Below are 21,200 nucleotides of genomic sequence, written 5' to 3'. Positions count from 1 at the left end.
ACTATGCACTAACGCCATCGGATTTCAGCCAATGGCGATGTTTAGGATAATTTCTGCCATGTAACGATATATTAAAGTGTAATGCCTACTAATTTATGGATCAGACGGATAGGGATAATCAAAGTGGTTAAGGCCGGTAAATATATTAACTGGCATGATAGGCTCAGAGGCGTATTTGTTCCCATACGACAAAAGACAACCAGTGACACCCCCTGGCAACACTAAACCTACGACGACATGGGCTTATCCCAGCCAACAGCTAGTCCTTATGTATGCGAGCCATGTCAGTTATCCCAGAACTTTCCGGTTAGGATTCAAATATCTTCAACCGACATTATACATCTAATATTACCATCAACAAGGGAGTCTAAGGGCTTTGAGTTTATCTCAGGCTCATCAGGCTTACTCTAATAACTCTTATTTATAGTAACTTTTATATAGAACCCAATAAGCTCGCCTATAGTTGCGCAGGTTGGATTATAATACCAGGTAGTATGCTGAGTTTCTGGATCCTAAAAGTGGCCATAGCTGTCTAGATCTAGCATACAAACCTAGTCCTCTGGCACAAGCTTATTAATATCATCTGGTAGACTAGTTTAATATAATAAGTCAACCTTATTATCGCCTTCAAATCCAGCCACGTAGCTAATACTATATCCGCAAAAGCAGAAACAATCTCGCTCTAGTAGCCCTTCTAATGTCATTTTAGGCTCCCCGAAGAGCTTAGCTTTTAGCAGATAACCCATATATTTCTTTTATCTTTAATGTATATCAATCCATAAGAGAAGTAGGAGAAGTATCAGCATCAGACTTATTAACAGGTATCAGCCAAGCCACGTAGGCGGTGCCATCGAGGTCGGCATAGAAGTCGCTGATACCTGTGTACTTAAGGGAGGCACCGGGAAATAGACAGGTTAGGTCTGTACAGTCTATCGATTTAGTTCCGACGACATTCTGCCACGACTCGAGATCTTTCAAGGACACCTTCAAATACAGGTAACCTGCAAGGTGGCCCTGGTGAGCAATGTAAAGTCTCGAAGATGTTGTTGCCTTTCGGGACGCGACTGAGAATTGCACAGCAAGGTGCTTGGCTTTGCAGCCTGAGCACCATAAACGCGTCATCAAACTTGCAACTCGTTCGTGATATCCTGGAGTCCCTCTTACATTTATACATTGCATGCAGTACGTAGTACGAACAAGGTCGTCGGGAGGCTGTACCTCGTTTTCTTCCTGATAGATGTAGGCAGTTGTTGAATCAAGTCTGGGTGTTTCTATTTTGCCTGGTATTTGTTGCGATGGAGCATATGCAGTTCTTTTCCGAGGTGGCTCAGAAAATTCGAGCGCGGAGCTGATCCCCATTGACATTTCAAGGGTTTTCTCATCGCTCTTATGATCGAAGGCGGGGATCATCTTGTCGGAAGTCGGAACTAAGGATCCAGCCAGGCCAAATACTCTGTTGGTTTGGTTCTTTGCACATTGATTGACCCACATCTATGGTGGAGTTTAGTTGTTCGCTAATGAAATAAAAAAACGTACTCGCGTAATTCCCTCACAATTTGTAGAGCCTCCCCTCTTGGAATCCAGCCTCATCTTCACCAACACGACTGACTTGCTGATTAACCACTACAATGGACCCAAATTTGGAGCTCTACAGGAGTATCTTGAACCTGCCGCTAGCGGAGCGTAGAGAACGCTTGCGGCATCTTTCACAGTCGGAACGTTCCAGGGTTTGGATGATCGTCGACAGGGAGCAGAAGATCCAGATGCTAGAAGAACTCATCGCAGGCCGGGACCTCGTTCAAGTCGCTTTAAATAACCCGTCGGAGATTATATCTAATATGCGATTAAAATACACCCTGCTTGGCCGAAGCATCTACCCCTATGACGAGAATATGATGGTTACACGCATCGCCAACGATGTCGCAAGAACTAGTCAGACTTTGATCGACTATATCGCAGAATTCGATCAACGCATACAGCCTCTTCCCCTGGATGCCTGGAAGCTAGTCTACTGTGATATTTATTATATTGATAAAGATAATACTATAATACAGGAAATCTACAAAGAATACCTTCGAGAAGAGGAGCTGCAGACTCCTGCTGCCCAAGCCAGAGATCTTGTACGGTATAATCAGCTTAAAAGAGCTCGGAGAAATTCCAAATGGATGATTCCTGCCATCGAACACCTTAAAGCTGAGGAACAGACCCAATGGACCCTGAAAGACGCGGAATCCGTGCAAGAACTTATGAAGCAGGGGAAACACGAGGAAGCTATAAGACCACTTCTGAAACGGGATGCGTATAAGAAAACTCTAGAAAGACTCTGGAACCAGGTGTCTCCTGCGCCACCAGCCTGGATACGGCATATCCTCGAAACTCGCCGAGAATGGGGGTTTGTCTACTATTTATCTAGAGAGGTTAATCAGAAACATGGCTCTGACTGGGAACCGCTATGGAGTCGCATTCAATTAAGCTGGACGAACACCTATGGTGGGAGGGATATGGCAGATGCAACCTGGATGAGCATCCATTGCCAAGGTGAAGAAAACCGTCGGCAGGTGTTGGAACCGCTCCTAACTGAGGATTGGCCTACATATCGAGTTACCCCAGAACTGGCTGAAGATGACGATCTGAGAAAGTGAGTTTAATAAGGACCTTGGCAATTACATATACTAATTACTCCGCAGACACTTCAAACAATATAAACAGGACAAAGAATATCTCCTCTCCCCCGGAATTCTACGAAATACTTTCATCGTGATTCCCATCGAATTGATTCCCGAATTGTCTGAGGACGGTGAGTTCACGGCGAACCATAATCTTGATCCTTATTGGGTTTGGGCATATGACGCAGACTGGGATAGTTCAGATGAAGAAACTGTCGTTAATGGGGAGACCTATCAAGGCCGTGTCAAGGTGGCAAAATGGTCAATCAGCTCATGGTTCTACGCTGCTCGATGGGAGGAAGTAAATCTTCGAGATATGTGGCTCAAGGCTCAACAGCATCCGGAAAGGTTGTGGATTTGTTATATAAAGGAACTAGAAGAGTGGGATCACGAACCCTATGTTTAGTTTAGCCTTGAGATGGCAGGGGACTAGTTGTTGGTTATGCTTGATGTATAACTTAAGTAGGAGGTTGGGATAGTTATATACTTGCCGACATTAGTTGGAAATAATACTTAAAAGTGTGGGGAAACTACTTACTAGACTTATTGGTAGTTATATGTTTATATAGTTCTATGATCTCTTAAAATCTGCAAGGCGATGATGTTAGCGTTCGGGAATATATATAACGTGGCCCTGCTACTTTATGTTAATATTCTATTCGCCGTGTTTATGCTCATCTTTTAGCCATGACAGCCCCAATTACCCAGGTAATTGGTACGAATTCCCCGTCCCTTTGTCTCCTTTCCTTTACTTCTGGTATCAATGTCAAAGGCATTTTCTGTCGCCATCAGCCTTGTTGTTTACCACAACAAGATCCATTTCATGGCAAGGGTCATATTAGTATATCAGTTGGCTGGCCTATTAATTACTGTCAAGAACTGGACACTGGAAGTTGATTGGTATCCCATCCAGTGGCATTGCAGTTGAGCTCCCTGCAGCAAAGGAATCCTTCACCTCTGGGTCATCTTTCCAACCCTAAGACTACACGCGTGACCTATCTGCTGCTGCAAGCACTCCACTGTCGCTAATCATATCCGATCTGGCATGAACTCGTCAATCAGCTCATTGACAAGCCTCGGCCTGCATAACATGGCTGATGAATCACTGCCAAGTGGGAGCTTGCAGTTGTGACCTGGCTTGAGAGGGCAGCCGTTGAAAGAGTTGTTTCTACATGGCAGTCATGGCTCTGGGAGATACTGCAGTATACCCAGAAACATCAGGGACTGGTTGGACCTCGTGTGCTTTAGAATGTGAATGTCTTGAAGACAGAGGTGAGTTATACATCTAAGATCAGTCAGCGCGAGACTTGGGCTGCCGCAGTGGCATGACTAACACATACGACCATACCCACCGGAAAATACGGGATCCCGTCCGCTCTCCCATAGTCAAGCCAGTGAGGGGCGGATTAGTAGTTGGGTCGGTGACGACCAGCGAATCCCCGCTGTTGTATGTTTTTTTATTTTTGCCTCTACTTACATGTTAAGAGACATTCTTGGGCTGAATTACTTTCCTTTTGTTGCTTCCGTAGTATGCTGGATGGATGGAGCGATTTGTCGTTAATACTCTAGGTTTGCTGCAAGCATTTGAAGGATGACCCGCACGTTCCCTTAATTGTCGGCTCGGGGAAAAATACCATTCCGTCTATGTTGAACCACACCCGAGTAAGCAGGACTCATTCAAGCCCCGGTGCACAGTTTATGGCGGCCATCGGATTCGTGTAGTTGGGGACAAAATGCAAATACGCGCCGGACAAGTCTTAACAAACACCGTTGCATGGTATGTAACCCTTGGGCCCCAAAGAATCACTGATTTTCAAGACGAAGCAAGTGCCCAACACCTTCTGGGAGCTTCTCGCACCATCTTAGTCTGGTCGATGTACATATTGCTTGCCTAAATCAATAATTACCTGGGAGACAGGAAAATGATCACGCCTCTGCGCATCGAAAGACGCCTTATGCAAGGTACTGGTGAGCCTGACGTTCCAGTATAGCCCTGGATCAAGAGACTGAGATGGAAGCATCATAGTGCATATCGAAGTTGCCTTCACCGTAAGTCTTTTCCATTTGGTCCTTAGTCGGTCGTTAATGATAGCGGGCTGCAGAACTCGCTTTCTAATAGCTTTCGATCTTTTAATAGCGATTGAATCACCGTGAAAATAGTATAGGTCAATTTTGTCTTACTATGCTGAACTCTTGGCATCGGGTAGCTACATTTATCCTAGAAAGGCTGAATTAATTACGAAATATGCGCAAAGAAACACAGATCCTCCTTAGTCTGTCTATTCATGTTCTTTAAACTTATTGCTGATCGACTATTATAAATTCATCATGGTTGACGGAGTTCACCCGGTACCTGATCGATTTATGGGCCATGACATGCTTCATCAATCACGTGACCTGTTACGCGCCTCAGATGCGGAGATGTTACCTCAAAAACTCGGATACCGTATCCTAGCTGTTACTATTCACCACACGTGCACCAACAGAACATCGAGAACCCACCATGGTAAGAACTGTTCGGCGATCACGGCTATAGTGTGACGCTAATGGTAATTGACAGGAGGTACAACCATTTGACCAGGAAGCCTTTGACGCTGCCGCGAAAGAAGAGAGCACTGATGAAATTAAGGGTGTTGGCCAAACCATCCACTGGAGCAATTGTGATCGTGCATTCCAAAAGAAATGCCAAGGTGGCGTTTGGTTGGGCATGCCTAAGCAGGGAGGTTGGGTGAAGGTCGATCCGGGCTTTTCGGTTTATTTTATCAGAGGCTCGAATGGCGAAGTCAGAACAGCGGATGCGGCATAAGCTCCGTTGTTTTTGATGGAGAGCTTAGCACGTATGAAACAGCACATGAACTTTTATATCCTTGCTGACAAGCGAGATGTAGACCTATGAGAGGCGAGGGGTCATAATATGGCTTTACTGTAGGAAGTCTTGACGGAAGGTTCAGCCAGTGCTCTGCGCAGCTGCAATGCCAGTTGTTGCTGTCCATTGTTTCTTTCCAAGGTTAAAGAGGTCACTGTTATCATGAGTGATGATCTCAGTATTATGGTAATTCAGTGCCTGATACGTGACCCGAAGGCTGACAGCCTACGGCTGCCGATCCAAGACATCAATGACTATCGGTGCAATAAAAGGTGATGTTATTCAGGTACCTGTAACGTCAAGAGGGGCCATCCCTATCATATTCTCGATGTAGCGCATATTGTAGTTATCTCAAAGGGCATCTTTTTCGGCTTCATCGGGCATGTGTCTTCTTTACTTGGTAGTCGTACGGCGATGTGCGGATGCAATGGGCTTATGGATGGGACGAATAAAGGCGTGCGTTGTAGGGTATGTGAGGGCGAGCCCACATCACAAGACTGTTATCCGGACTCCATTTACGGCCATGCTGTTCTAATAGAAAGCTGACTGAAGCCATTCAGAGGATAGAGATCGCCTCCCGTTACAGTCGTGCGATGGGACAAACGTGATACGGTCTTAACAGAGGAATGGGGTACTTTCATTGAAATAACTCCAGGTGTAGGTAGACTGAATTGAGCCGCCTGTCAAATGGTAAGCATAAGATTCAAAAGACGATCGTGATAATGTGCAAGATGGCCTTCCAGATAAGGCCGCTCCCATAGTTCACCAGGCGACCTCGAAGTATTATCACTTCTACCACTGGAGAGAGCATCTCTTTCGCCACCAAAAGGAGCGGCTCGTTGAGAGTAGTGGACTTTCCTTGGGACACCAAGTTAATTTGCAGGGAAATAAAGATAGTATAGCCTGGAGTCAGCTAAGAAGTCTCTTTCATATGGAGAGGCTCGACACTCTTTTGGGCTCGTGGTTGTTTCTGATGAGCTGGCAGGCTTTGCAACTCAGAATCCATACGCGTTCGGATAGCCCTTATTATATCGTTAGCTAAATAGATAGCCCAGTTGTTTTGGTTATGTTCAGCTAAGGACGACGTCGTGCAAGTGCTAGGATACCCTCCTTTGAAAAAAAGGAAAACTCGCGGAGCATCGAGTGACGGCGATGTAGTTAATGGGTTCTTTGCTCCCCGCCCTGCTCGGCTGATACATAGACCCCATGCTCCACAGATGAGCTGGTGCCAGCCCTGCAGCATAATTTCCTTTGCGAAATCATGTAACTGGATTCGTTGGTCTAGATTTCCGTAGTTCGACAACCCATTTTCCAATGGTACCCTTAGCCCCTTACATTACTCATCCCTCTGCTCTCACCCCCACCACACCAAAAAGTCGGCTTTACAAGCACTTGTCACAGGACTCGTCCGCGAATACCAATATCAACAACCCTTCACCTCACACCTCCAACGTGCAACACCCAGGATGTTCTGGATGCAGCCAGGATGACACTCACCTTTGCATCCGGGTCTGTCTACCCTTCCATACGGGAACGCCCTGGTTCCATATCAACGCGATTTTTCTCAACATCGCTACATTCTTACATCCCTTCTATCGAAGATACATTTTTCTGGCGCCAGTACGGAATCATTACTTGCTCCAGTTCCACACATTTTCCAATATTATCGTCTAGAAGATATCAATACCTTCCCGCCAAAGATTTAACAGCTATCTCATGTCTACCCAATTTGCGGTGGGACGATATCATTGATAAACTCTGACTTGTTCGTGACTTTATCTCTCCGTGAGTCCCCCCACTGCGCTTTTTGAACAGTAAAGCATGCAACATAATTGTCTTCGCCTCATTACCCTTCTGAAGTGTTATGGCACATTGCAGTGAAAGGCTGTAGCGCAAGGAGAAATGTAGTGATTCGATCAAATGGCATGTAGTATTGAAGCAAGCGTCAAGCTACTATAGGTATATTAATGTCCTGAATATGTAACCGTTACCTAACCGGCACACAGCACAACCACTACAGTTCGTCCTTCTTATAAGAATCAACTTTAACATCCTGCGCTTTCTTCACACCCAGCGGGTTCCCATATGCGTCATCAGGATCATCACCAACACAATGATGGCACCAGAACAAATTCCCCGGATCGTGCGCCCTTTTCACAGCCAGCAACTGCTTATACTTCTTCTCGCCCCAGTACCTATCCGTCCAGTTATGCATAACATACGAGCTCTCAGAGAAATAACTGTTCGACCCAAGCTTGTAGATCGTGTCCTCACACTGCTTCGTCGATAGCGTGCGCGCGTTCCATAGCATGAGACCCGAGCGGAAGCCTGGAGAGATGGCCGTGTCGCCTGGCTGTGCGCTCCCGAGATTGCCTGTTATCGACGTGTAGAGGTAGTGGAAGCCGCAGCGGTAACCCATTGGATCAGGGGAAGTCTTATCGGGAGTCTTGAGGCTGTTGACGCAGATATCCAGCACGTCCATCATGGTCGAGGCGAATTTTGTCTCCATGTCCTCGCGCGAGACGAAGACCGAGTTCTGAGAGCCTGTGGCATCGTCGGAGGGCTCGTGCGGAGCTGGTAGCGGGTTCATGACGGAGATTTGGAACTTGTTCGGAGGCATAGAAAGAAGGTAGTCATACGCCGAGTTGAAGTTATCCTCCTGCATAGTCTTTGTCTGCAGCACGTCCTTGAGACTGTCACGGAACATAACATAGTCTTGCTCCTTCTGACCACCAGCGTAGAAGTACTCAAAGTTGAAAGTCCAGGTGGCCGTGCAGAGGTCGCCCTTCTTGTACTTGCTGGTATCAATGAAGAAGCTTGGCTGCGTGCTCACCTTGGAGTTGAGGCGCAGCTGCCACTCAGCGAAGCGAGGCCACATCTCGCGCAGCCATTCATAGCCAAACTTGCTCTTTGAACCAGGGCAAAACGTGCCGGTCTGGGACATGAAGACGCGGCTGAGGCCCCCGTCAGGCACAGCGTGAGCACGGATCGTCATAGAGAGAATGACGCCCCAGACACCGCCGCCACCACCGCGCATGGCCCAGAAGAGCTGTGGATTCTTACGACGACTGACGGTCTTCTTGTGAACGACAGTTTGGCCGTGAATGCTGCGACCGACTTGTAGAACTTCAATCTCGAGCACGTTATCGACGCCGAGGCCCATGGAGGGTGCAAAAGGACCGTGGCCGCCGCCGAGGTGGTAGCCTGTCATGCCAACGGTAGAGCACCACCCCGACGCCACGACACGGTCGTACTTGGCAGAGAAGGCATGAATCTCAGCAAAGATGGAGCCTGCGCCAAAGCGGAACGCACCCGCGGGAGCCAAGGCTGGGTCCTCGCTCCAAGTGGGAAGAAACTCCTTGTTCTTGAGCAGGATTGTGCGGATGAGGATCCCGCCTGTCGGGCATGAGTTGCGGCTGTTGTACTCGTGGCCAGTACCAGCTGTTGCAATGCACAGGCGATGCTGCGCGGCGAATTTGAGAGCTGCAGTTATATGGCGCTGGTTAAGAGGGAAGACGACGATGAAGGGGTTCCAATTGCGGTACTCATTCTGGTGCAATGCTGCCTTGCACATATCAGAGGCTGTGTTCCAAATATTAACGCCGTCTTTGATGTTGAAGCACGGGCGCTGCATCTCAGCGATATCCTCGTAATAGTACAGCGCTTTAAGCCCCTTACTACCCAAGCCATAGAAGGCCTGGTTGTTGATAGAACCTGTTGGAACTGGCGCGGGCTGCGGTGCTGGATAGTTGCTCCACTGGACGCCAAGTCGGGGTACTGCAGGGTCCAGAGCCTTCTCTAGCTTGTCAATCGCCGTCTTGGTAGGCCAGCAGCTGGAGTCCTCGGGAGTGCACCACCTATGGTTGCTGTCAACTTGAGGTGAGGGCAGGGCACCAGCAGACGATGACTCAGAAGGGTCGCACGATCCGGCGCCGCAGTTGTCGTTCTCGGCACTGCACGAGTAGCGACACTCGGCGCTACATGGATTACACCGTCCCATGGCCCACTGCGTCTTCTTATCTCCAGCTGTACAGTCGAGCACGGCGTAGGAATATACTGGCTGGTATTGGAACTTGAAGCGACAGGTCGTGATAGCACCGCTGGCGGTGGCGAGGAGCACCTTTCTGGGATCTTCTCTGGAGTGAGAGACTGAGTAGCGTTCCACGCCGCGCTCAGGGTGATTGGGCCACTTCACCGACGCCTGGCCATCGGAGGTAAAGCTCCAGTTCGCGAGGCCCTCTTCATAGTGGCTCGATACCTGGAGTGAACGCCATAGGCCCAGCAGCTTAGTCGGTGCCCCGGCAATGCCAGGCTGGGAGTGGCTAACAAGGGTAGGCTCGAAGTCAGAGCCAGATTTGGTCTTGGTCTTAGACTTGGACGCCGCTGAGGTAGCATCTGGGGAAAAGGAACATCCCTCGGCCGACGCCTTACAGCGGAACATGAGAAAGTTACCGCACCCAGGTGTGTCCATCGCAGTGTAGAAGCTCGCTGGCGCCGGTTGACCAGTGTGATTGCAGGCTAAGAAAGCCGCCTCGAGACCGCCGATATCTGGTAGTCGCTGCACCAGGCACTCCTCGAGACGATTGCCACCGCATCGCAGAACCAGCTCCTTCGGCCCAAGCGTGTGATGTATGCGGTCTAGGGGTGGTTGGTTTGTCTTGGTTCCATTTGGTGTCGGCTCCCGTGCAGGCCAGGATGAGGGGCGTCCCGGGTAGGTGCAGGGTAGGCAGCTTAGATTTGGTCGGACACCGAATGAACGCCAGGTGCCTTCCCAGGGTGAAGTGTTGTTACTGATAAAGGCTGGCATGGCGAAGTCCAGCACCGCGAAGTTGGCCAGTCCATCGCTGTTAGTTCCGCTGTCGGTTGTGTCCACCGGTGCGTTGCTAGGGTCAAGCTCTACAGTGCTGTTGAGCTGCGCCGGCGGGCATATATCCCAGCTATCACCACATGCAAAGCACTGATTAACGCAATCACCCGACATGCGCGGCACACTCTGTACATCAGTCCCATCCCAGTCCACCGTTGCGAGATACGCGCACTGCACACAGCCGGTGCTGACATTCGACTCCAGGTCTTCCGAACCCGGTTCGTCAAGCTGCTGGCGCAGCGCGGCGTTGGCATTGAACTCATTCGCAAGCACAAACGCCGTGCGGAAGTAAGCCTCCTGCGAGAGGCGGAATGCGTTACCGTCTGCGCCGGGGATGACGGCGCAGGTGCCGTGCTTCATCCACTCCGACAATATGAAGCATTGCATTGTGTTTCCGAACTTTGGGTCCGTCGGCCAGAAGTAGCTCAGCAGGTCGCCAAATGTCTTGAGGATGCTCTCATCGAACTCCTCCCCGTTGAGGCACCCGTAGGGCTGATCCCTTGCACCATTGCCGCCTGCCGAGCTAGGCCATAGACCGTGCAGCGTGTACTTAGCCGAATTTTGTGGAGAGCCAGCGTCCCTCGTCTGCATCGCCAGTGTATAGGCGTCGACGGGGATCAGTCCGGAGGGGAACTGCCCAGAATTGCATAGTAAGAAGGGAGGAGGCTTTTGCTGTAGCTGCCCGTTCTTGTTTCTGGTGCAGCCGTTATTCCACTTGAGGTTGCACGTTGTAGCGTGGAAGTTGAGGGGGTTGAATTGGCGTAGGGGGATGGGGTTGGAGGAGCAGTCGTCTGACATGCCGGTGCACTTGGCTGATGCGAGGCAGACCAAGCCCAGCACCAGTGCAAGTTGGGCGTGCCAAGTCATGTTTGACCAAGATGCACTATGATGTTTGTTTGTTTGTTTGTTTGTCTACTGTTGTATTCTTTTGTTTTACGGTTTCCGGGTTGGGCGCTTGAGGACTGATACTTAGCTCTCTATATATTCCTCTGACATCTAACTTCAATAGCCTCCCTTGACGACCCGCTCATTCCCGGCCTCTACCCTCTCAGCTCTTATCTCCTTTCCCTAGAGTCGTAATGTAAGAGCTAGAGGTATACTAGCCAGAGCGGCTGAGTACGAAAATATCGAAAGCGGCAGAGTCGTCAGAGCTGATGCTTGGTGGCGGGCGGAAGCACGGATCAAGCACTAAAATCATTGGAGGCGGAAGTTCGGGTGGCTTTACAGATTAGTCCAGGCCCAAGCCACCAAGGGATTAGGGCTGCCTCTTCCAGTTCACAGTGGTTCAAAACCTTCCTTAGGCATGTCAGCTAGCCACGGCTCTTTTCTAACCAATTGAGAATGCTCCCTATAGCCTCATTCCAAGCCGTCGAGTGCTTACGCTATAGTTATAATGAAGCTGGTTCAGGGTTAACAGTCAATAGTTCAGCCATTAGCTCCTGATTTGGTGCGGCTGAGGACGGGACATGGCCGTTAGATTGACTAGATCGCCAAGACGGACGGCATCTGCGGCAACCACCGCCGCTAGTAGACGGAACTTGCGGGGAAAGACCTCGATTGCATCCCTCGACTCATTCAAACCTTCTCATTTCATCTTTCAGCTCGCCAGGACCAGCAATCTCTGACTTTCCATGCCGCGTTGGTACAGAACACAATGATTGTTAGCTCGAACCAGCCAACACCTACTGGCGTGCAGGTCCCTAGTTGGTATAGTCAGGGACATGCGAGAGTGGTAAGAGAACTGGGGGCCGCTACCCTAAATTACGCCAAGACTTAGCTAAGTTTGATATACCTTTATTAAATATTAGATCAGTTCAGTTGTTTCTCCCGCCTGTTGACAGCTTTGATGTTTTCTTGCTCCATGGTTCCACATCTCGGCCTAAGAAGCCAGTTTCAACAAAGAACTAATGGAAGCCTCTTAACTCATCACCTCCTCAAAGACAGCAAGTCAACAAAGAACTATAACTCCCTTTGTCCTCCAGTTTCAACCTGAACCGTGTTCATGTTACGGATGCTTCTACAAAATCCAAAATGCATTGTTATAGCCGTCCTTTCATGAAGTAAAGCCTTGATCATTCCTTTGTGATGGTTTGTGTTCATATTCCTTGCAGCAATTCCTGAACATTCGTTAATGTTACTACCAGGGACCACGTATGTGTAGCTTTATTCGATGTGAACAAACTCTCTGTAGGGGTTGGACAATATGTATAAATGGGCATGTGTGCCATTCTATGATTAATATCACAACACCAATTAACAATTTAGTCACATCTACCCACTATACTTATCCAAAACGTCCCTTCTCCATTTACACTGCAAAGATGGCACCATTCCAGGACCTCTCTTACAACATCCTTATTCAATTAAACGAACTCGAAGACTCCATTCTCGAAACAAAGACTACATATCCGGTAATCCTTTGCCCCGATTCAAAGGGCCAGCGAGGTACCACCATGCCTCCTCCGAATGAGATGGTACTGCTTGTCGAAAAACTGCATCAGATTCAGCCGCTGATCGTGGGCATGGTAGCCTTAGCCACCAATCGAGTGGACCAGCGAGTGGCTGAAGGTCACCGACGACAGTTCGGGCTGTTACAGGTGCAGGTACTCCAGATGCTGGACGAGATGGGCCAGAGGCTGGAAGAGGTGAACAAAAGGCTGGAATCTGGCAATCAGAAGCACATGGGCTCTCGGCCATGAATGCTGGCTAAATGACTACGTTTCACCATCCAGGGTCCACAATAGTAGTATTGTATGACAACGAGCCTGTTATGGAGACTGTTAAATTTCCAATTTAGAGAAGTTGATTAAAATCGAATTTATTTATAAACTTGGAAATTCTCCCTGAAATTATTAACCATGTCTGGTGTAAAGGCGTTTATTATTTGACATATTTGTAGTGAATTAAGAGGGATCTAGTAATGATATTGCATACTTGGAGTAGGACCGTAGTAGATGAAAACTTCACAGCTTTGTTTCCCCTCCCATAATCACATTTGTATCTCTTAAGCTGGCTTCTGCGCGTTTCTGATTAATAAATTACAAATTCGCATATAATTAACGCTATCGTTTCCGTTATTTCCCCCTGTTCGACAAAGCGCCGCTAAAAATGAAGCTGTCAACGATCGCTTTCCTTCTCGCGTCACTTCTCGCGTTCCTTCTTGGCCTCTTTGCGCTCGAAAATGTCGCTGCTGGGCTTGAGCGGAATGAGCCCACCACCGCGATCGCATCTTTCGACTTTGTCAACATGATGTCTATGCTTGGAACGGAGGATACCTTCGAAGGTACGGAACAAACGACCAACAAAGCTTGGCGCAAGATCATCACATCCCCGAGCCACGGATGCCACTGCCACTATCAATCACCGAAAAGCTGGTAAATATCCTAAAAGGCATTGCATCCCACGTCGCGCCAACCTTCAACTACTACGCACTCGATGCTGCCCTCCTCAGCCTGCAATTATGCAGCTGATTGCTGCTCATAAGGTTAAACTTGAGCCTGCAAGCACAGATAAAAAGGACACGATACCTCTTCGGCCTGTACACCAACCTTTGGTCACGACTCATTGCAGCTTGTTGCTGTGCGACTCGAAGCGCACCCCTAAAGCCAGCCCCAGTCAGAAAGGCGCTGGCTTCGAGCCGGTTGTTAGTCCGACCACCATGAATCCTCATTTCGACCATTCCTCCTAAACTGGTATGAGAAGACTAACCTAAGCTTATGATGAGTTTTGTAATTTTCATCCAAAAGCTGGACTATGTCCATGGTGAAGTTGAAAAAGATTTTATCAATAGTCTAAATTGTATTATTCATCCCGTTATTATCCTTGCCAAAGATCAACTAGCGACATATGAGACGTGACGGAGCTTCGTGCAGTCAATGTCCACGATGAATAGGCGGTGGTCCTTGCAGACATTCATCGTGTGTCGCTTGAGCGTGTGAGTTTAACACTGATGAAGTTGAACGTGATGAATTTTGAAAGAGTTTGATCACATTATATTTGACCCTTTGACTTGATATCATGTCTATTCTCGATCACTATACAGATGTTAGCAACTACCCCTTCTTCCATACACTTGGAACCTAAGTATATGAGTTGGGATCTTTGAGAGATGTGCTCTGCCCATTTCAACACCCTCGGGGAGACGACTTTGTAAGTCGCGACTCGACTGGACTCGAGGGACAAGTAGTTGATGCTGTATTTAATCGCTGCTGTTTTATCGCGCTGAATATCTCCGACCTACGCACTACTCTTATTGATCTCAACACTAACCAGCTCGATATCACTACCATTTCCCTTTTTATCACTCAATTCTGCTGTAATCTCACAAGATTGAGATGCAGACCATGAATCATTTCGGCAATCGCCCTCAAGTCCTGACCCCTGGATTATCTCTTCAAATCCGCTCTGGCCTGTCCGGCGTATCGCATGACCAGACTTCGAAGGGCGTCCTGATTCTTGGAAGTTGTAGTTGACTCCTTTCCTGTGAAGATATGGTCGGAGAGCTGGGATGCAGCAGATGACGAGACCGATGTAGACATCGAGGGAACACCAGAGTTCTGACAAGAGGTTAGATAATATTTCCAAGTTTTATCGTGAAATACACTTGCCAATTATCGTAAAAGATCGAAAGTCTTCGCTATCACCGAGCTGAATGGTCAAGAAGCGCGTGAGGGAAAAAGCTATGTCGATGATTCCCAAGAGAAAGATGCAGTATACACTGACTTTAACCTTCCTTCGCATATTAAGATTGTGGATGATGAAGAACGGAAGACAGAAAACTACAAAGTTATTAGTTGTATCACAGGCCAAAGAGAATAGGCGAGCTTGCGAGCAATGCTTCCGACGAAATGCAACACCCAGTTGATTTGGAACAGAAGAAGTATCGTGGTGATTTCACATGCTTCTTCAGGCTTCGTGACAGACCTAGCAATACTATTAGAAAGGGAATTTCGAAGATGATTGTCCGGTAATACCAGTTCCGTTGAATTGGATAGCAGAGAAAGAGCTGGAGAGAAATGGTGACGATGTAGGCGCAGACACAATACACGACCACGATCCAGACCATGAGTCTTCTTATAACCATAAATGGTGGAAATAGCTGTAGATAAATAACGAGCAGCGATGCCTTGCAGAGATAGAACGTCGTGTAAAATGGGAAAGGATTGACCCAATTGTACTGCGACCTTCAATCAGCTCAATCTCCCTCGTGGGTAATTACAACACTTACCTTCCGGACTCTGATCTGCTGCTCCAACGGGGCATCCCAATTAGACAGAGTGTAGTTGATCCCGGGATGCAAAACGCCCTCTTTCGCATAGAGTATGTCGAAGAAGCCGGTGACGAATGCGGTGCACCATGCTGATATGCGTAGCCAGTCTGCTGTTACGAGGCGCTGCTTTTGTATTGCCAATCGTAGATAGATTCGGGCGCCGATGATTATCGCGGACAGCGAGATGAGGACGTAGATGACGGTCTGGGCGTGCCATTGTTAGACATTGATGATCCAGAGAGCTCGCGATTGATCCCATACCAACACAACAACACCGGACGGCCCTGCAGGCATTTTGGCGACATGAAGACAGTGAACGGGTCAACGCTGCAACTCAGTCTCGCGGGGACGAAGACCGCGCTTGGAACATGGGGGAAGAAAAGCACTTAAGCAAAAGTCGAGGTAAAACGCTATTCCACAAACGTTCGACAGACACGCCACTGCCACCACCGAACTTGCTTCAACACCATACCAAAGGTCAAGAGACTTGGGATGGTGGCTATCTTGGTGTACGCCAGTTTCGTGTGCCTCTTCTCTGCGCTGCGTGAGTGGCCAGAAGCAAATTACCATGCACACTGGCGCTTTGACGGTGGCTGCGAGGTTCGGGAATAGACTCGGCACTAACATGTTTCTTGGGTTGGAGAATCGCGATAAAGTTTTCGCTATGCCCCTCGATCGCTCGAGATCAGCCACAGATGATCAATCTTAACCAGATTCAGGCTCTAGACGGGGAATTTTAAAGAGAGAAGCATTTTGCCGATGGACCGAGACTTGGGGGAGGGGAGGATGGTGATGTCATTCGTCAGGGGCATGAGTCGCGAGTGCAGCCACGATGGGAAATGTCAACGAGCTGGGCGTCCAGTCATGCTGCAATTGCCGATATTCAAGCTCAAACACACTGACGCGTGTGCGCTCTGCCGAGCATAAATGCCATCTATAGATATCCTACAACTGGGAATACGTGCATCACGTGTGGATGACGGGAAATGGGGAGGCATTGGGTATCTAACCCCCTGAACTAGTGCCCAAATTTAGTCAATCCCAGATTCTGGAGTAGGGCACCAGCGCTAAGATCCCCCGAATCGAGTTTAGACCCTGCACATCATCTTCACTGGCAGTCTTTTGACTTTTGAGTTTTTCCCGATGCATGCCAGTGCTTACCTACTAACACAGCCTGCGACGACGCTAATCGGAAATATTGAGCCCTTGCAGGCATGTCGACTGAGTGATGTGAAACGCCACTTCAAGTCATCCTCGCTGCGATGACCTCAAAGATAGGTAGTTTTGGCAATCGTACACATATTGGATCACGAGAAGTAAGTCTGCGGATGAAAGCTACTTCAATCAACAACTCAGACCCGTTTTGTTGGTCTATATTTACTCTGTGCGGAACTAGTCTCGCTAACATCAAGCAGACTCCTCTTTCCCTGACGCTTACAGCAAGACATGGTCTGCCTTATGAAGCTGCAAAGTATCTACAATGGCATCTCATCCATATCGACTTGTGCATCGCCAGGTTTCCAGTAAACGATATCTTTTTCCATCAGCCACAAGCGCCGATCCTCCTTGTTCCAATTCCTAACTCAATCTCACTTACACAAGGTTGGCGCTTCTAGAAGCCATCGCCACGCGGCTGGACTTTGGCCTGAATCGGAGAAGCTTCTTCTCCCAACGCAAAGGAGCCATGCTGTCCGATTCTGTATGTTAAAGTAGTTTCTATGATATGTTTAGAGCTTTGTGTGCCGGCTTCATGGGGTTCTCTCTATCATAAGTTACTAATAAGATATGCCTTATCACTGGGAGAAGTCTGGGCAAAAGCAAGGCAAGTAGCCTCTGTAAATTTACCGACTTATCGAGATCGAAAATGCTCCTACGCTGAAAAAGGACATTCCCAATAAGCTGCTCAACGTTTTCAATCATGCTCCTATTTTGTATGCCACCTACGGCGTTATGAGATGACATTTTGATCGCATCTATCTTGGGAATCAGTGATGATATACTTGATGTTTATTTGATGTAAGACAACTCCTATTGCGAAATATTTGAAGCCGTCAATGCTAGACTGTTAATACTCTGAGCCGACAAACGTCAAAGGACAACCGATTGATCCCGAAAATGACGCGCTGCGACTTTCTGGAACCTCTGAAGCTGACCTCGATAGACGTTGCAGAGACCACTGTGCAGCTCATTGCAAGTCGTTGATCATTTACTGTAGATGTGATTGCGGCACCACGGCAGCTAAGACTTGGAGATAAGGGCCAAGGAAAAGAGCACCACTGCATCACCCCAGGGAGGCTATCTTCCAGGCGACATCCCTGGCTGGTTAAGGATGTAGTCCTTGACCCATCACGGTAAATATGGGTCATGTTGTTCTTCACACCGGGAACATCCCCTCCGATATACGTCTGATGTCTTGTCTCAGATAACTCATTACCGATTGTGATGTCCATCACACAATGAATGCCAGTAACGAACGTGCTTTTTGGCTTGAACACCGTTTTCAGCGAACAGTTTAATCTTACTATTAGTCTCTGGCAGACAACTAGAGTCGAGAACAGCAGGATCCTGGCCGGAGAGACGTTCCTGGAGAATATGGATATTCGTGCGGAGTCTTCAGATCACGAAAGTTCTTGACAGCCTCCAACGTAACCGTATCAGATGCTTCAGTCATGGCTATGGCGTTGTGAAGAATAGGCATCCTAAGAAAGGATTTATGTAAATTAAGTATGGATTTATTGCTTCTTCGTCCTCATTGTTTAAGAGGGTTTGGGATTTACATAAGTGAACTTTGGAGGGAGATCGTGGATGAATAGAGAACAGGGATGGTCTGACTGAACACCAATGACGATGTTCGAAGAACAATTTTAATGAACGCATGTCCACAGAAGCTTAGTCTGGAACAACGCCTAACGACAAAGAACAACGGCCCATTACTAACAGTAGTTTACAAATCTCTTCGTATCAGAATTCTATCATAAGCCCTAGCTAACAATTACGTTGATATGAGGCGACAATCAGGTGTCTTTTGTTGGCTGAAGATACCATCTGGTTGGGGCAAGCGATTCAGGGCGCTGTATGAGAGGCTTGGAACAAAGATTTCCTATGGTAATGGCCTCAGCGTCTCCAATATGACCACACAATACATGTAGCTTGGAATTGACCGGCAGTCGCAGTTAGTTACAGTATTATCCGTTGAGATACCTTCTTAGGACATGAGTTCACTGCTCCAAAAATTCGCCTATGCACTTGTTTCATCTGCTTCTCCACCTTACGCAAGTGTCATCATGCTCTTCCATCTAAAAGCACGTACACTCGAGACTGATTGAGTAGCCAGCCATGAATATGTCCATTCACAGCGATTCGAGTAATCTAGCGCATGGTGACCGGCACACAACCATCGATATAGCCCGCAGACGCCTTGATGCAGCACCTCGAAAATAGATCTCCGATGACCAAGTCCATCGCCGAACTGTCTGCACGTCGTGAAGGTATCCCCCTTGCCCTTCTCTCTCTTCTCATCGACTTGAAGTGTTTCGAGACAGCCCCTGCCTATTCTGACTTCGATAGCCAGCACTCTTAGCGACTACAAGAAATCGACTGCCTATGCTCTGAAAAGGAACATGGTCAGAGTCCGTAGCAATAGTGGTTATGAAGCAATGCAGCGGCGAATAAGATCAAAACCAGGAAGCTGCTGCTGTTGTTGGCGGTTGCGGAACATAATCATCCGGATTGTGCCCTATTTATCCAGAACATCCTTAGTCAGGTACCAGTTACTGTTCCTGGCAATTACGGAGGACGATCCTCCGTGTGCTGCGGCATACCCTTTTTATATATATGACGCCCGATGTGCGGGGTAAATAACACTACCTCGGGTGGATAAGTTGGAGTTGGAAATAGCCTCTTGAAACAATACTTAATCAATCCATGCATACGACGCTGTCTACCATTTGATGCTTCCCGCGACAGACATGGAGTATTTATTCTTTTTACCGGTTGCGGGGTCTTATACCGGACATGCTGCCTCCGGATCTCGCGGTATTTGACACCGGCATTTGAACTCACCTGAGCCGACAATATCACCATGACCAGCATCAGGTATAAAGCTTTGGTCAGTGACGGCCAAGGAACTAAGGAATAAACACCATTAATTCACAGGAAGCGGAGAACTCACCATGCTCGGCCTGCCCTCACCCCGCAAGCTGCTCACACAGCTGAGCCTCGGCGCCAGCCTTGTTGCGGCTCAGCTCCAGACCATCACCAACTTTGGAAACACCTACGGCACGCAGCTAACCATGCAGGCCTACATTCCCGGAAATCTGCCTGCTAGCCCAGCAGTGATGCTCGCCGTGAGCCATCCCCATCATCTCACCCAGTTCTTGTGCTGACCGTATGGATATAGCTCCACGCCTGCGGTGGAAACGGACCAGGCTACTTCCAGCAGACCAAGTACAAGTCCCTCGCCGACTCACGCGGCGTGATCCTCATCTTTCCGTCATCACAAAAGGACTTTAACTGCTGGGATGTCGCGAGCACCAAGACACTCAAGCACGATGGTCAGGGTGATAGTCAAGTTCTCGTCAGCATGGTCGACTATGTCATCAAGACGTACAAGGCCGATCCCAAGAAGGTTTACGTCACGGGCACCAGCTCCGGATGCATGATGACCAATGTTCTCGCCGCGACTTACCCGGACCGCTTCGCCGCTGCTACATGCTACTCTGGTGTTGCTGCTGGATGCATGGCCGGGTCTCCTGGATCGAGCCCCATTAGTTCTGACCGTGTCTGCTCTGACGGGAAGATTATCAAGACCGGACAGCAGTGGGCTGATCAGGTTAAGTCGATGTATCCTGGCTACAGTGGCTCGTACCCCCGATTCAAGACCTGGCATGGCACTGCGGATAATCTTGTCTTTTACCGGAACCTTCTTGAGCAGATCAAGGAGTGGTCGACCATTCAGGGCGTCTCGTTTACCCGCAATGAGACGTCGACTCCACAGTCTGGTTACACTACCATGATCTATGGAGACGGAACCAAGTTTGTCGCGGTATCTGCAGCTGGAGTCGGACATGTCGTGCCTACGCATGAGGATCTTGACTTTAAGTGGTTTGGTCTTACCTGAGACTTGCTGTTTTCAGAAACTCGGTAAAGAGGGATACTGTCAGATTCGGGGTTGATGTTGGGGAGGGAAGATATTAGGATCTTAGTGGGGGGGAGAAACAGAAGCAACAAGAAAGCGGGAGGAAAGAGGATAAATTGTGTACATAGTTATTTCTACTACAGTCTTCTCAGTACATAACAACTTCATTCGTTCAGCTAGACAGCTGCTTGGGCTCTATTTCACACTGCCGAGCTCGCCTTTCCTCTCGCCATAATCGTTCGCATCTTAGTCCCCCATCGCTTGCTGCATGAGGGAAACAAGGTCATCTCAGCTTATCGCCGAAGCCACGCTTATAGTTTGGATAAAAATAAAAGTCAATTAAAATCGGAATAAGCTCTTTTATTAATAGATCATGCCATTATAATAGTTAACGC

The 21,200-nt window shown here is 48.3% G+C and overlaps 8 protein-coding genes and 1 non-coding gene across 10 annotated transcripts; 5 read left to right on the top strand and 4 right to left on the bottom strand.

The window, feature by feature from the left end:
- Nucleotides 1–1,628: 1,628 nt before the first annotated feature.
- FOXG_14709 (uncharacterized protein) lies at nucleotides 1,629–3,072 on the top strand (the record flags this gene model as incomplete). Its single annotated transcript, XM_018394770.1, has 2 exons — nucleotides 1,629–2,638; nucleotides 2,688–3,072. The coding sequence occupies 2 exons, from the start codon at nucleotides 1,629–1,631 to the stop codon at nucleotides 3,070–3,072; spliced, it is 1,395 nt and encodes a 464-aa protein (XP_018254328.1).
- Nucleotides 3,073–3,237: 165 nt separating this feature from the next.
- FOXG_21616 (uncharacterized protein) lies at nucleotides 3,238–3,455 on the bottom strand (the record flags this gene model as incomplete). Its single annotated transcript, XM_018401958.1, has 2 exons — nucleotides 3,238–3,254; nucleotides 3,371–3,455. 2 exons carry the CDS (start codon nucleotides 3,453–3,455, stop codon nucleotides 3,238–3,240), a joined length of 102 nt encoding a protein of 33 aa, XP_018254327.1.
- A 549-nt stretch (nucleotides 3,456–4,004) lies between these two features.
- On the top strand, nucleotides 4,005–4,120 carry FOXG_21615. Its single transcript, XR_001936427.1, has one exon. It is a non-coding gene; the product is annotated as a 5S ribosomal RNA (ribosomal RNA).
- A 1,003-nt stretch (nucleotides 4,121–5,123) lies between these two features.
- FOXG_21614 (uncharacterized protein) lies at nucleotides 5,124–5,803 on the top strand. 2 transcript variants are annotated; one of them, XM_018401957.1, is made up of 3 exons: nucleotides 5,124–5,172; nucleotides 5,227–5,503; nucleotides 5,555–5,803. In XM_018401957.1, the coding sequence occupies exons 1-2, from the start codon at nucleotides 5,170–5,172 to the stop codon at nucleotides 5,470–5,472; spliced, it is 249 nt and encodes an 82-aa protein (XP_018254326.1). In that variant the 5' UTR covers nucleotides 5,124–5,169; the 3' UTR covers nucleotides 5,473–5,503; nucleotides 5,555–5,803. The 2 variants fall into 2 exon arrangements, with proteins under 2 accessions (XP_018254326.1, XP_018254325.1); XM_018401956.1 differs by having other exon boundaries at nucleotides 5,227–5,803.
- Nucleotides 5,804–7,546: 1,743 nt separating this feature from the next.
- On the bottom strand, nucleotides 7,547–11,266 carry FOXG_14708 (uncharacterized protein; the record flags this gene model as incomplete). Its single annotated transcript, XM_018394769.1, has 1 exon — nucleotides 7,547–11,266. The coding sequence occupies one exon, from the start codon at nucleotides 11,264–11,266 to the stop codon at nucleotides 7,547–7,549; it is 3,720 nt and encodes a 1,239-aa protein (XP_018254324.1).
- A 1,454-nt stretch (nucleotides 11,267–12,720) lies between these two features.
- FOXG_21613 (uncharacterized protein) lies at nucleotides 12,721–13,098 on the top strand (the record flags this gene model as incomplete). The annotated part of the gene is made up of 1 exon (XM_018401955.1): nucleotides 12,721–13,098. One exon carries the CDS (start codon nucleotides 12,721–12,723, stop codon nucleotides 13,096–13,098), a length of 378 nt encoding a protein of 125 aa, XP_018254323.1.
- A 1,418-nt stretch (nucleotides 13,099–14,516) lies between these two features.
- On the bottom strand, nucleotides 14,517–16,008 carry FOXG_14707 (uncharacterized protein). The gene is made up of 6 exons (XM_018394768.1): nucleotides 15,930–16,008; nucleotides 15,627–15,872; nucleotides 15,373–15,575; nucleotides 15,228–15,322; nucleotides 15,007–15,177; nucleotides 14,517–14,955 (listed from the first exon to the last, which is right to left on the bottom strand). The coding sequence occupies exons 1-6, from the start codon at nucleotides 15,960–15,962 to the stop codon at nucleotides 14,636–14,638; spliced, it is 1,068 nt and encodes a 355-aa protein (XP_018254322.1). The 5' UTR covers nucleotides 15,963–16,008; the 3' UTR covers nucleotides 14,517–14,635.
- Nucleotides 16,009–17,143: 1,135 nt separating this feature from the next.
- Nucleotides 17,144–17,354, bottom strand: FOXG_21612 (uncharacterized protein; the record flags this gene model as incomplete). Its single annotated transcript, XM_018401954.1, is given in 2 exon segments — nucleotides 17,144–17,246; nucleotides 17,266–17,354. 2 exon segments carry the CDS (start codon nucleotides 17,352–17,354, stop codon nucleotides 17,144–17,146), a joined length of 192 nt encoding a protein of 63 aa, XP_018254321.1.
- A 2,194-nt stretch (nucleotides 17,355–19,548) lies between these two features.
- FOXG_14706 (uncharacterized protein) lies at nucleotides 19,549–21,040 on the top strand. The gene is made up of 2 exons (XM_018394767.1): nucleotides 19,549–20,014; nucleotides 20,068–21,040. The coding sequence occupies exons 1-2, from the start codon at nucleotides 19,841–19,843 to the stop codon at nucleotides 20,785–20,787; spliced, it is 894 nt and encodes a 297-aa protein (XP_018254320.1). The 5' UTR covers nucleotides 19,549–19,840; the 3' UTR covers nucleotides 20,788–21,040.
- Nucleotides 21,041–21,200: the final 160 nt, after the last annotated feature.

This window comes from Fusarium oxysporum, chromosome 12 (genome assembly GCF_000149955.1).
Source record: "Fusarium oxysporum f. sp. lycopersici 4287 chromosome 12, whole genome shotgun sequence".
Lineage (NCBI taxonomy): Eukaryota > Fungi > Ascomycota > Sordariomycetes > Hypocreales > Nectriaceae > Fusarium > Fusarium oxysporum.
This window is presented reverse-complemented; position numbering and strand designations above follow the sequence as displayed.

What these genes read in the sequence shown, in the direction of transcription:
- FOXG_14707 (XM_018394768.1), bottom strand. Translation starts at nt 15,962, where the DNA reads ATGCCTGCAGGGCCGTCCGGTGTTGTTGTGTTG. An exon ending in AGCAGATCAGAGTCCGGAAG is followed by an intron (nt 15,576 to 15,626) that starts GTAAGTGTTGTA and finishes TGAAGGTCGCAG; the next exon opens with TACAATTGGGTCAATCCTTT. An exon ending in TTTCGTCGGAAGCATTGCTC is followed by an intron (nt 15,178 to 15,227) that starts GCAAGCTCGCCT and finishes ATAACTTTGTAG; the next exon opens with TTTTCTGTCTTCCGTTCTTC.
- FOXG_14706 (XM_018394767.1), top strand. Translation starts at nt 19,841, where the DNA reads ATGCTCGGCCTGCCCTCACCCCGCAAGCTGCTCACACAGCTGAGCCTC. An exon ending in GCCCAGCAGTGATGCTCGCC is followed by an intron (nt 20,015 to 20,067) that starts GTGAGCCATCCC and finishes GTATGGATATAG; the next exon opens with CTCCACGCCTGCGGTGGAAA.